At 45.9% G+C, this 14483-nt stretch overlaps 1 protein-coding gene across 1 annotated transcript; it reads right to left on the bottom strand.

Annotated features, from left to right (window-relative positions):
* Positions 1 to 3855: 3855 nt before the first annotated feature.
* LOC140219358 (BTB/POZ domain-containing protein 3-like) lies at positions 3856 to 11816 on the bottom strand. The gene is made up of 3 exons (XM_072289127.1): positions 11499 to 11816; positions 6368 to 6924; positions 3856 to 4864 (listed from the first exon to the last, which is right to left on the bottom strand). Exons 1-3 carry the CDS (start codon positions 11738 to 11740, stop codon positions 4332 to 4334), a joined length of 1332 nt encoding a protein of 443 aa, XP_072145228.1. The 5' UTR covers positions 11741 to 11816; the 3' UTR covers positions 3856 to 4331.
* Between the last annotated feature and the right edge of the window lie 2667 nt (positions 11817 to 14483).

Here is a 14483-nt window from a genome sequence, read left to right as displayed (position 1 = left end):
CAGCAAATTCGACGAACTTCGTTTTTTTATTGCCCAGGTATAATTATCGAACAGCTTAAGCGAAGTGCTCTCAAGATTCCAGATGCTTATTGGTAATGGCAGTATTGAAGTCTTTCATCTGGAACTCCCTTAAGCTGCTATGTCTACGCGGCTGAACAGGAATATCCAGAACGTGAATTGAGTGTCTTATAGAGATGAACGTGAAGGTAAACAAACTAGATCAAACCTTTATCACCAGCGTTATATATTGCTTCGTGAGTAAAGATGGCCCTTACGAAGGAAGCTTCTATTAAAATGCTGCGTCATAAGTGTAAAGTAGAACCGGTAGTCCGACGAAGAGTGCCATAATCGTCCTGAGACAACGATATGAATGGACTTCAATGGTGGTCGTGTAAGAAACACGAGAAATCGACGTTGATTCGCCGTGCTGTGTAGTCGTCGCTAGTGCAAGAACCAAGATGTTGAGTTTAGCGAGCCGCGGCTTTGAGATGACGTGGAAATGTTATGTAATCAAGGAGGTTCACATGCAAAAGCGATGACGTACTCGAAGAGATGACATTTTCGCTTACAGCAATATGAGCCTATATAAGGAAAAGTAAGTAGCTGGAGCCTTATTTCCAAAGTGCCATGATATGAAAAAGTGAACACGTTACAATCACATGAACAAGGGTCATCCTATGGACAGTATAAAACTAGTTCACAGAAGCTTGCAATGCAAAGGAAAGAAAATGCGGAGATAAAGGGAAAGAACGCTGTAGATGTACAAGACCCTAATGTTGAAACTCATATAGGGTATGCGCGAATATTTCCTTGATTACGATTAGACAGTTCTTTACCAGGAATCTATGGTACGTATGTAGTTATTATGATTCTTTCTTTCCCATCCTCTGATAACAACCAAGAAACGCTTACTACCTTCGGTTTTGCCCAACTGCACTTGTCATAGTCAGCTACCTTACAAACATTTAAGCGATGGTTACGGGGCCGGCCATGATTTTTTACCTTCGTGTGAAGGTCGACATTTTTTTGTGCATTGTCGCATTCGGTGAAATTGGTAAATTCAAATTGGCGCTGTATAAAGACAATAAATTATAATTTAGTTATGCGAAGTTTAAATATTCGTTTCAGAGTGAAAGCTTTTGAAAACTGGCAGATCTCCCTGAGAAACAATCAAGGCTGTTGCTTTAGACTATTTACCTCTCAGACGATGCCTTTCTTTCTGACTCTGAACCAAGCTGGCCGAATGTTAAAGGGCCTCTCATCACGCTCTATCGAATATAATGTTTGCATGCTGGAAACTAGAAAACACTCTCTATGGAACGTTTTATCACAAGAAATGTTCAAGTTGTTTCACTATTAGAGAACACAGGTTATTGAAGTATCGCATCACGACACGTTTGCGCCACAAGCCTCACCTCCTTTATTTATTATTAATATTTTCTTGTGACATGGTGCTCTTTTATCAAACTTGCCAACTCTCCATCATTCTTCATAAAAAACTTGCGAATTTGGGTTTAACTTATGATTTTATGAATGTTGCATCAAGTTTTAAGAAAAGATACAAATCGCGGAAGCTTTTCGCTAGTCCGAATCGTAACCATACGTTGGAAGTCTTTTCATAGTGAAAAGACAAACACGGCGTACTTGCAAATTTATGCTGACAGGTTCCTGAAGCAGCCAAAATCGGCCACACGAAAGTCGCTGTGACATTAAAAGGAACGTTTTGCTAGTCAATATTTGTTGTGTCAAGTATCTAGCTGCTTTTGTGCCGCGTCTAAACGTAATACATATTTAAATAAAGTACCTATCTACATTGTCATGAAGAGGCGTGCGTTCAGTACAAGCTTTAAAACAAAAGTGCGTGCTATCTCCCTTCTACACCGTCCTCGCACGTGCCTTTTCAGTGTCGTGCTCGAGGAACCTTACTAATTTCAGCGCTCCCACTTTGGCTGGTATGTCTTGTGTAACAGTATTGCGAGTTCTGCATTGCATAATCTACCACGGCACGAGGCATAACCGGTCATTTCGCATGCTGGTATAGTGTGTCTGACGTCAAGGAGTTTGTGCGCGTGGCCTTGATTTTCTGGCAGGACATGACGGATTCTTCCACAGGTAGGACAGACGGGCCTTAATTTGAAATTTCAGCTGTTTTTCAAGCCGTAAAGTGGTTTGAGGGTTTGCAGACACGACCATGTCGGCGCGCAATCTAGGCTCCACGCTTGTCTTCTGAAGGCGCAGAAGAAGGACCCTTTGAATAATTAAAAAAAGAAAAACAAAAAAAAATATAGTGACGAAAATTTACGAGCCGTGATGACCATAATAACAGTCATGATTCGTTAACGGTTGTAGTCCCATAACAATGACGTGGGCAGGCCGTCTTCGCTTTGAGCATTCCGGTGATGGTGCTCATGCATGCAAGGACGTGCCACAGATGACCTTTGCTAGCTATGAAGCCGAACGATCACTTGTATTGGGAGGAGCTTCGCACTTTCCTTCTATCATAGCCCTTACGGGATTTACTAGCAAAGCGTAAGAGGTGCTTGCCACGGCAATTTTTGAGGAGTTCTGAAAAGAAGTTCTAAATGTGGAAGACAGGACGCCAGTAGTGCCCCCAATGGCGAGCATCATTCCCAATTTACGGAGTATAGATAAGGCCAATGCTGGCACCATTTTCGGGTCTGTCGACAGCAAACTAAATGTCGGCTCAATTTTGAGTCAGCGTTGATACTTTAGAGAGAGATAAAGATGAAAGGCCAGGAGGGGTTAACCAACTATTTTTCTCCGGTTTGTTACCCTACACGGAGGTTGAGAGATAGGAATAAAAAGAGAACGTTGATACTATGTACCCAATGCATCATAACCTTTTTTTGTACTACCTGGGTTCGCATTCTTAACTCGCATGAACTTAAAATCCGCGATTCTCAAGGCTATGGAATCCTTGTATCGTTGCCCTTTAAATGATGATTGATTCCTTCTCCAGTAATAATTGAACTAACAGGGTGACGTGCTTTGTCAGCGTCGATTACGATAGCAAGCTAAGCATAGCTATTAACGTGACAGACGGGCATATGGAAACTGCGCAAGCCACTCAACGTACGCGGCGAAAGTGCAGCACCGCAATGCTTCGGTGCTTGCCGCTACACTCCGTACAGTAGGCTGCCTGTGGATGCAGGGTTGTCTGGTACCGTGGTAGATGACCGCGTTCGTTTGAATGTGCAGTTCCATAGAGAAGAAATGTTGATCAGAATGTTCAGGTCTCTTGCAAAATTGTTCGTAACGATAGAAAGTTATATGTTGCACAACGTGTATTCTTAAGGGTCGTGTATAAGCGATTCTGAGAGATGGGGAACTGTAAATGATATGTGTAAGCTAAACACGAGAATGCCAGTCGCACGGGCGGAAGCCCGTCGTTTGCAACAAGTGGTACGACATCGCGAGAGAACCACCGGACATGATCTCCGCAAAGGAAAATCACCATATTTTTTCTAGTCCCTGGAATGTCGCGTAAGGAGACAGAAAATTTTTGACATCCATGCACTTTTGGTTGGTTAAATATGCGACGCCTATTTAAGCAGTGAGGTTCGTGAGTTCTATGACCACTTCTACTTTTCTTTCAAAGCCTACCAAGAGCAGCAACAAATTTTACCGCCTCTTCAATGCGGTCACATAGAGGTCGAGCGCTATTCAGGCTCGCGGTTCACGAAACTGAAATGCTCCGTGTCGTTTACGCAGCGTTTACTATAATGGCCTTGTAGTGACGACCATACGCACACGTGATTTCGTGGCGGCATGCTCACAGATATTGCAGGGTACCGGCCGCAAATAGCGACAATATCTTTAAAACACTACCGCAAGTAGACGTCCAGTCAAAACCCAAGAATAGAAGCAGAACAATAGGCTGGAAAGCACAAGTGACGTCTGGCCTGCGGGACCTTTAGAAAGCCCTATAATAGAGCTCTCTATGTACACATTTTTCTTTCCGTTCTAGGTGGGGAACACTGTAACCCAAACTTGCTTTTGAAGACAGATTTCTTTGGATAGTTCACTCCGGGGCCCGCACAACGGATTGTTCAGAACCAGAGCAGCAAGTCAGAAAGCTGGACTATTCCCTGTGAACGTCGGACATGTTGGGGTCCCTGGAAGTGCAATAACTTGGAAAGTTACCGACGTGGAGTTCATCCACGTCCTTCCTTATTCCCGTTATTGAGCCACAACACCCAGAGATGTCGACGCTGCTTCCTGATCAAGCTCGGAATTGAGCGCGTGCTCAAGACCTGTGAAGAGCTCCTGGGCAACGTCCGCATCCGCGAAAGAATAAAGAGCACGAGTATTCAGAAGTAGAACAGCAAGTCGGAGAACTCGAGTATCTCCAGGACGTTGGACATGTGCGGTCTCTGGAAGGCCGAGAACTGGAACGTGACGCCCTCGACGGTGTCCTCTTTCTTCCTGTTCTTGAGGGACGGCACGATGACGTCGTCGCTCATGAGCGAGCCGAGCTGCAGCTCGAGCTCGTACTCGAGTCCCTTGCGCACGAAGATGGGCTTCTTGAACTTGATCCGCACGTCCTTGTCCTTGGCCAGCGTGAAGGACACGTCGAGCTCCTCGCGCTCCCGCCGGTCCTCCTGCACCTTGTAGCTGCAGCGCAGCTGGCCGTCGAACTTGGGCTGCCGCACGCTGTACGAGCCGAGGTCCTGGCGCACGGGAAAGCCGACGCCCACGAGGAACACGTCGCGCGTGGGCACGACGAACTTGAGGCCGAACAGCCGCAGCGGCCGCGACGGCGCGTGGAAGGAGACGGCCTGGTAGCGGCGGGCCACGAAGTGCTCGGGGGGCGACGTCCTCTTGGCGCCCTCCATGCTGACGCCTGCGGGAGGACCGTCGAAGACGGCTCGTCAATGGAGATTTTCGAATAAGTGACACAGCGCAGCTTATACTCAAGGGAACACTATGGAGAAAGAGTAATTTCAGCGATATTTAGTAAATGACAATTTCCGAATACCAAACTAGCCACCCTAACCCCGTGACGTGGCTTTGGTAACTAATTGAATACGCAAAGACCAGAGACGGTTAGCGGTGCTGCCCTGAAGCACCTGCTTGGACCTAGTTAACTTTTACCGTTAAAGATGTACTGCATTGCATTCTAAAAGAGCCAAAGGCTAAACTTAGTAATCAGCAACAACTTTTACTGGACGGCCCAGACACGAAAAGGTGCTTTGAAGTCTATGACGTCACACTGACGTACCGGCGCATGGGCTTAGGCACAAAATTTGGGAAATGAAATTTTGACCGTCATTTGCTTCTTTATCTAGCCAACCTCTCACCGCAAAATTAACGGATGTAGAGATTCCAGAAAATGCTTCATCAGAGTATATACACCAGTTTGTCTTTATGTGAATTCTTGCTCTGCTTTGGCTTTAGAATATAGGAAGGAAGTAGAAATAATACCTTGCTCGTAATAGGGGAATCGCTGTTTTAGTAGTACTTCCTAAAAGAACCAACTGCGTCTTTCCTCCTCAACACTCTACTTACTCTTCACGATCATAGACACTCAATGAAGCTGATTATATAGCGTCTCATCGCTCCACTGAGCAAAGTGAGCGTTCAGGCACACAGCGAGCACAGTGTAGTCTTGGTAGACTAGAGTTGACTCAGTCTCAAGGTGCTTGAATAATGGGCAACAATTCGTTAGATGTTTTCTTAGAGAATCTTAGCTTTATGAGCAGCTCGTGCACAAACCCAGTTGTTTGCACGGACATTTTCACCCTGTTCACATTTTGTGCCTTTCACACATTATGCATTGCGTCGCATGCATGTTCAGGGCGTCATAAAGATGCCATGTATTGTTGAGTTGGCGGCAGAATGCGTTGCCAGGTACTAGGAACAAATCCGTCCTTGAGTATATATTTGAGGCTACGTACCCTCAATATGTAAGCTTTTCGGATAAATCCGAATTCGAAAACGCAGAACCGTAACCATGATACACCATGCGGTAAGAGGTTATCCTGTACCGGAAACGACAGTGACCGTGTGCAAGTGTTCCGACTATATATATCTCTATTGGTATTTCTTTATATCTTCCCTTCACCCGCTCCCCAGTGTGGGATAGAAAACAGGATAGATTCTCCTAGCTAAACTCCTCGTTTGTCTCCTTTTCTTCGTCACTCTATTCCCCAGAACGCTTGACTTTTCGAACGTCTCCTGTAGTACTGCATGCGACCGAATCCACAAAGATTTGCGTTTGTAAGCGCTCTTTGCATCTAGTCAGTCACCTTTATTAATGATAGGCCCAACAATCGGATTGGCCTCAATTTGCTCTTACGAACAAATTCTAGCGCATACAAGAGCTTTTGCGAACACAGGCTCTGACCTTTTGGCAGGGGCACAATCCCCGGGATGGCCATGTTCATGAAGACCGAGAAGCACTCTTCCTTGGTCAGGAGCCCACTCTTGGCCGGGCCCTTGCAGAACTCCTCGGGGCTCATGGCCAGGAAACGAATGAGCGGTAGCACGGTCTCGATGACGCTACGCACGTTGTCCATGTCCCGCTCCAGGTTTCTCCTGGAGCACTCCTCTTGGCCCCACTGGACCACGGCCGAATAGAGCGCGTACTCCGAATACAGGTTGAGGTACTTTCGGCGCACGATGGTCTCTAGCGTGTGCAGCGCTACGTTGGGGAAGTTGGTCGAGGTGAGCACGTGGTACGTCTGCCGGTCGATGATGTTCAGGCACTGGTGCACCAGCGGGTAGGCCTCCATGACCTGCGCGAACTCGAACACCTGGCACACGGTCTGCGGTGTCACGTGCTTCTCGATGAAGGCGAAGCAGTCCTTGAGCAGGTGCGGCAGGATGTACTTCTTGGCCGCGTACGCGGTCAACATGGCGTCGTCCACCGTCTGTAGCTTGAGGTTGTCTGTGTAGGCATACCTGCGAGAGCCGGCAGTTTGAAATGATAGACGCATGAGCGGCACGCCCCCCCCCCCCCCCCCCGAAAATAACCACACTGGAAAGCAAGAACAATGGGCAGGTCGTCGCTAAACAACGTTGCTAGACCAGAGCGTTCAGCTTTATGGACTACGGTGGTGCTATATGTTCCTGAGGTCTCGGGTTCGATTGTATGCCGCGGTGGCCGTATCACGATCAAGGCGAGATGCAAAAAACGTTAGAATTTCGTGCTTTGAGCGCACATTAAAAGAACTGAAAGTGAATGGAAGTGAAAGAACAGAAGAACTGAAGGAGAACAGAAGTGGGAGTACTCCAGCCTAGCAAAACGACGTTGTTCCAAGTCTGTCTTCGGTACCAAAATCGTTGATGCTTCTTCTGTAATGCATTGAACTTCTCCTGTAACTGTCTAGCAAAAACAAAGAAAAAAAAACGACGTTGTGCTTTGCCTTATGAGGCCAGCTGCAACACGTAAAGGCTTGACATCGTGAAGAAATTTTGTCTATATATATGCGCAGTTTTGTTCCGAAAGCTCGGCGAAATATATTTTGTGGCATTGCACATTTAGTTGCCCTACCTTGTGCATTATAGCACCGAATGTCACTCATATACAATTATCTTTACTTGTTAAGGTAGCCACGTTCTTACAATGCTGGAGAGAACCGAGCACTCTACGGGACAAGAGGGAAAAGCGGGTTTGCTAGCGTTTTCAACAGAAGCGTGAAATATTATGATGGGAAACAAAGCAGTTTTCGGCGACATCGTGATTGTGTAGCCTTCAGCGACCGAACTGGGCCGACTGAGAGGCCATTTAGTCGTTTGTGATATACGCGTGACCACCACGTCCACTTTAGGGGGCAAGGATAATCTGCTTTTAGAGCGAATCCTTCTTTGACCCTTCTTTCGACTTTCCCGCTGCTTTCTTGCACGCGGCGTCGGGGGTGGTTCCGAACGTGCATGTACATGGAATGAGCATCGAGGAGAAGAAAGGAGACTCGAGAAACTCGTTTGGCCTCCGCACCGCGTCGAATGGGCGCAACACCCTCTGGAGCTCCCTGGGCTTCGCCACACTAGCCTCTTGACAGCTGTAATTATCCGTGACCACCTCAAAAGCACTGCAGAAATTGCAGCGCTTACCTTTCCACCAACGTGCACAAGTCCACAAGGAAGCTAGATAGAAAGGCAAGGAGGGGTGAGAAGGTAGACAATGGGTAGAACCGACGCAGTCGCAAAACGAGTGAAATGCAGCCCTGCCACTCTTCGCTCGCAGTTCCCATAATACAAAGGCGGAGGGGGGGGGGGAGGGATAAAGAAGAGGTGACATGGGAAGGCACGTAAACGCTGGACTAGACACGACATCGGTTAAGGGGAAACAGGATAAGTTTTGAGTTCAAGACACGGTACGGTACGTTTCTGGTAATACTGAAAAATAAACACCGTGCAAATATGTCAAGCGGTCAAGTTTTGTAGCGTGTGCCGAAGCAGAAGCGCATTAATTAAAGCGCACCGCAGGGTCTAGGCGACTCTACGGAAGGGAAGCGGTCGCAGGACAAATTAACACTTCTGTGCTCCCGAGTTAGCTTTGCGGCTATAGTCATTGCTCGACGTAGCGGTTTTGATCCCTACAGTGACAGCTGCATTTAGACGGGGGCGAAATAAGGAATGTTCATGCACTTTCATATAAGGATACCTTAAGAGAACACCCTGGTGTTAAACTTAATCCGGAGTCCGCCAATACGGCGTGCCTTGTAATCCCATTGTGGTATTGCCATGTACCACCCCGTAATTGACGTTTAATACTTCTGCCACGGTGCGATGTGCCATGTGAGGCAATGACAACGTTCAGCACTCGCAGAAGTTACGAAATATGGCGCACAACAATGCCTCAAAACACCTTTCCTTGTATGTTCTATGTACTAGCAGACAAACTGCAGTGGTGCACGTAAGGTAACATTTAACATCATGTCAACATTCTCGTGTTGGACTGAACGCTGAAGAAATTAAACATTCGCCGTCAGCATCACCGCTAATTATCGTCAATCAAAGCAAACAGCACAGAGAGCTTCGATTACCGCAGTGTTTGGGATTAGAATAGTTTTTACGCCCAAAGCCTCGTTGCCTTGGTGCGCGTTTTGAACCGAGTTATATAAGAGGTCTTGTAAGTTATTATTCGCGACGTTTAGCACTTATGAAATCTTCGTAGCGAAATTCGACAACTGCCTAAAGATCACAATGTTTAACAGAAAGAAATTTCGTGCCAGTACTTGCGCGCTCCTTTAAAATAGTGCTAAAGTGCGCGTATAAGCCGAGAGGTTGGCAGTTCTGTGCAGCATTTTCGTGTTGCTGCGTTGCTTGTCACAAGTAATTTTATTCACTAGATTTTATGTCAGGAGGGCAATTTTTACTTCGAGGGTTACCCTAAAGAAAAAGGGTAAGTTGAACAGAAGTAGTCCTTTACGCTTCACAATGGCAAAAAAACTCGTTTTATCTTGACTAACAAGTTTCCTAGGGCAGAAAAGACGTGAAATAGAAATGTGGCTGGCAAAACTCCCGCACTGGCTTGTCAAGACGCCACGCATTTAAACCATCATTACCATGAGCCTATAGCTAAGTATTTTTCATAAAGACAACTGCACCGAATTGTGAATGAACTAAAGGCTCGATTTACAAAGCTGCAAGAACTTATCTGGCGCGATAACGGCCCAAATGCAATAAAGCACTATATTGATGACGTCCACTCATGTTACGGCACTGAGGTTTTGACAAGAAATCGGGAGGAGGTTGCGGGGGGGGGGGGGGGGGATGTTCGGTCTTCATTTCCTCAATTATTTGCGAGCATCATCTTTAATAGAATGAATAAATACAATTTCGAAAGAATACTTTACCATCTTTAACTGGTTTCAAGCGGGTCGCGAAATTGAATTTATATGCTTACGAACGCCCGCATCCCACGTTTCCGCACGTCTAAAGGCGCCGACGTGTCCGACCTAGTTTTTTTACCTTTGCTGGTCACGTGATTGACCACGTGGCAAACACGCTCCGTCTGCAACCCGAAGTTCTGGAAGTGTGCATACAGCACACTAACATCGCGTGCCTAGTGAAACAAAAGCAAAATATTATGGGGTTTTTCATGCCAAAACCACTTTCTGATTATGAGGCACGCCGCAGTGGAGGACTCCGGAAATTTCGACCACCTGGGGTTCTTTAACGTGCACCTAAATCTAAGTACACTGGTGTTTTCGCATTTCGCCCCCATCGAAATGCGGCCGCCGTGGCCGGGATTCGATCCCGCGACCTCGTGCTCAGCAGCCTAACACCATAGCCACTGAGCAACCACGGCGGGTAGTGAAACAAAAGCAGGCAGCCTTCGTGATCGGTAGACAAGAATTGCAAAATGCAACCAATAATCTCCGAGTGAAAAGAAAGTGGATTGTTTGTTATAGAATGTCGATATCGTGTCAAGATTTTTATCAGCCCGTCTTTGCATGCACCTTCGTCTGCAGGCTTTTTTTTTTTTTTAATTTCGTATGCTACGGAGAATTAGGATATATTGCCAGTGTTTCCTAAACTACCGGGAAAAAAAGGCAGTTTTTTTTTTTCCTTTTTATTGGCACGAACATCGACTGACACTCTTGTTTCTTGCGCTGCACTTCCGGTTCACCTCCTGGGACGACCGGGGAGGAATTTTAATAAATAAAAAAAGAAACAAAATAATACAGTAAAAAATTCATGAGTTTCGTTATAGATATGGTACCATAGCATTAGTTCAGTTACAAGTTGAGTTACTGAAGTGTCTGGAATAATTAGAATTAATTGGAAATGACCAATTACCGCACACCAAAGCGCAGAATCGTAAACTTTTAGCGACCCGCCACGCGAGTGCGAGGTTGGTGAAATTTCCGGAAACACGGAAGTAGAAAATGGAAGTAATGACATCACTAATGACGTCACACACGAAAGGGTGGCATGATATTTAACCGGCTAATTAATGGAAAACAGCTGCCTCCTAGTTCGTTTCCTGCGTTGCTTTCGGTTAAAGTTAACATGAAGAACACCAACGCCAAGGTGCGAGTGCCACCAAGCGACACTTAAGTGAAAGATTAGGTTCGCCTACATTTTTTTTTTTTTTGTCGCGGCTTCGAAATTTCCGGAAATTTCACGTCACGCCGCGGTTACCTCGTGCTCGCTCCTTGGTCCGTGCTACACTGGCTCTCATGATAGAGAGAGATAATCACTTTATTGAATTGGGGAAACAGGGATTAGGAGGTTTATGGGTGGCGCCCCAAGTCCAGGGCTCCACTGGCTTCTGCCGCTAGCCGAACGTGATCTAGAAGAGCCTTCTGCACCTTCGGGTCTGGTTGGCGAGTTGTGCCTCCCATTGCTCCAGTGTGTTATAGTTAGATTATAACTACGTAGGCATTTAAACTCGGCGGCCTATTTCGGCATCCCCATGAGATGTGGTACAAATAGATCTCCGCAGGATTAAAACGGGGGTCTACCCAAGTTTATTAAGGTTGAGCAAAATTTTCCCAACGATGCACGGGTGTAGTGCGGCTCACCTGAGCAGGTTCTCGAACCCGATGGGGGCGATGTCGGCGATGCGGATGACCTTCGACTTGTCGGCCATGTCTCCGTAGAACATGGCCTCGAACACGGGGCTCGTCATGGCGAGCAGCACCCGGTGGCCCACGTACTTCTTGGAGGCCGACGGAGGCCCCACGATGAAGGTGACGTCGGTGAACGCCTTGTTCTGGAGCAGGGACGACGTCCGCTGCAACACTTTCTCGCCGTCGGCGTCCATGGCGGCCCCACCTCCGCCGTGGGGGCCGTCGCCCCCGCGACCCCCGCGGGGGCCCTGGGGGTTGTTGCTGCTGCCTGCGTGCGCCAGCTCGCTGCAGCCTGCGATTCGAAACACACCGCGCGTTCGTGCTGAGATAAAGCGTGCGTGTCTGGGTGGCTTTTGGCCGAGGCCAAATGCGTACGCAAGCAGGTCACTGCGACAGGCTGGCTGCATGACACAACCTGAATGGGCCACCGTGCACGCGTGGTTGGACAGAAGAGGTTGAGGGAAAGTTAGTCGAGATAAAGAGTAGGGAAGGCAGGGAGGTTTACCAGGTCGTACCTGGTTTGTTTGCGTACACTGAGTCAGGCATAGATAGATAGATAGATAGATAGATAGATAGATAGATAGATAGATAGATAGATAGATAGATAGATAGATAGATAGATAGATAGATAGATAGATGAAGTTATACTCAGTTTTCTGTCCTACACAGCTGAAGGAAAAAATTTTGTGGTTAAGAGAGAGAGAGAACAAGGGTAGGAAAGGCAGGGAGGTCAACCAGAACAGCATCCGGTTTGCTACCCTGCACTGGGGGTGGGGGAAAGGGGAATAGAAAGAGGAAGAAAGGGAGAGAGGAAGCACTGAGTACGTGTGGGAGCGACACCATACACAAGGACACTATAAACGGTCTGTTAAGCCCGTGCACTTCAAGTAACAACTAATTAACAAATTAACAACTAAGCTTTCAGGATGAAATTGAAACTAGTTATTGCCACAACGAGAGAACATGAATTATCGACAAAACGACAACAAAATATGCAATACTGATGAGATCTTGTTATTCAAGAAGAGCAGCGCGATTAACTGCAAAAAGAATGGACAAGAGGGTTAGCCAGAGGTATGACGGCATTCACACAAGGAGCTGAGTGCAGCGTTCATCAATACATTTGCGCGCACTTATTATGTGTGCAGAAAACTATTTCTCATGAGGGTTCTGTGAGTGATTGTCATTATTAGTTTACTCTCAAACGCTTCCACATATTCCCATACCCTATTTCCCCTTGAGAATTGATCAGCCGGCTTTGCCAATAAAGAGGTCATTCATTCATTCATTCATTCGCATAAAGTGTGTGTGTGTCTACGGAGCAAAACAGTGGTACTATGCTCTGCAATACAACTAAAATTAGATGTCATAATACGCCAAGCGCTCTATAACTAAGACATTTTTCTGGTTGTTAAACACAGCCGTAATATTCAGACATGCCATCCATTCTCAGGTAGCCTGTCCAACAAATGTACCCCTTGATGAAACTTGCACCACCTTGCAGATTTCCACAAAATTCAATTGCCAATAGCGTGGACTCCGAGGTCGTGAGATCTCAGAGGCCACACCAGAGACCGATAAGGAAGCCACGATTGCTCAGAGTGCGGTGTCAACATAGCGTTATGGTTACATACAGGAATGACAATCTCGGTCGAGTAGCGTGAGCTACGTATTCGGCGCCATATTTTGGCAACCACAGAGCTGTCATTTGTGCCTCAGTCAATGACTTGCCTTGGTTTAAACGTATTTCTCGCACACCGCATGACCTGGCCAGTGACAAAGCTTTCTTATTTTTGTAATTTTCCAATTTTTACTGTAAGCAACACAACCAAGGCCCGAACCGCACCCGTCTGTTCTCACAAACTTCGAACGATTGGTGTAAAAGTTAGACACAAATATCGCGCGGTGGTGTAGGGCATAGCGAATTCTGTTTTGCACCTGATCTGGTTCTTTCCAGGAACAAAATTAGGCTAGAAGATATCCGCCAGAGAAGAAATGCTAACATATTCTATGAGAATACAATCCTCTTACTTGTTCGTGAACAATTTGAAAACGAGAATAATGATAAAATAATAATAATAATAATAATAATAATAATAATAATAATAATAATAATAATAATAATAATAATAATAATAATAATAATAATAATCATTATTATTATTATTATTATTATTATTATTATTATTATTATTATTATTATTATTATTATTGCCACTTTGTAGAGGATACAGAGAGGTTCAGGCCCGTCAAAGCCAACAGGAGGCTTGAAGGACTGGGCCCGGCAGTTTACGGCAGAGGTAACAAAATGGCAGCAACAAACAGAACATTGACTGAAAGGAACGATAGGTTCAGCTTAAGAAGTAGAAGAACAAGGCAATCACAAAACAAGTACCAAGGACATCAATGCTAACTCCAAGGAAACAAAACTTAAAATACATAATCTCATACTTCTAAGCACAACTGTAAAAGAATACAACAATCAACACAATGTTCTCAAATGCGTTTTTAGGTTCCGCATAGAGTTTACAGCAAAAAGTTCTTTTGGTAACCCATTAAAGATGTCCGGCACATAAGCACATCGTCTTGCCTTTCCATACCTTGTTACGCTCCGTGGTACAATATATCGAATGGTTCTTCGCAACTTCCGGTTAGGATCATATTTAATTAAAAAGTCTGAATTCCAAAAGTGGCGACGAACAACTGCTTTTACGAAAAGAGAATGGAATGAAGGAAGACGTAAGAAGCGGAAAATGTCCTCCCCGGATGGGATATGACAATTATACGCAGTGGTCTTTAACATGGTTTTTAAGATGCTGTCAATTCGGCAATGCCAACGGGAAGGACATGACGCAAATAAGGTGATTCCGTATCTAAGAACACTATACGCAAGTGCATAAACTATAGTATTCTTCACATGCATTGGAGCCAAAGATC

This window comes from Dermacentor andersoni, chromosome 7, assembly GCF_023375885.2.
Source record: "Dermacentor andersoni chromosome 7, qqDerAnde1_hic_scaffold, whole genome shotgun sequence".
NCBI classification, from domain to species: Eukaryota; Metazoa; Arthropoda; class Arachnida; order Ixodida; family Ixodidae; genus Dermacentor; species Dermacentor andersoni.
Note: the sequence above shows the minus strand (reverse complement) of the source record. Positions and strands in the feature narration are given on the sequence as shown.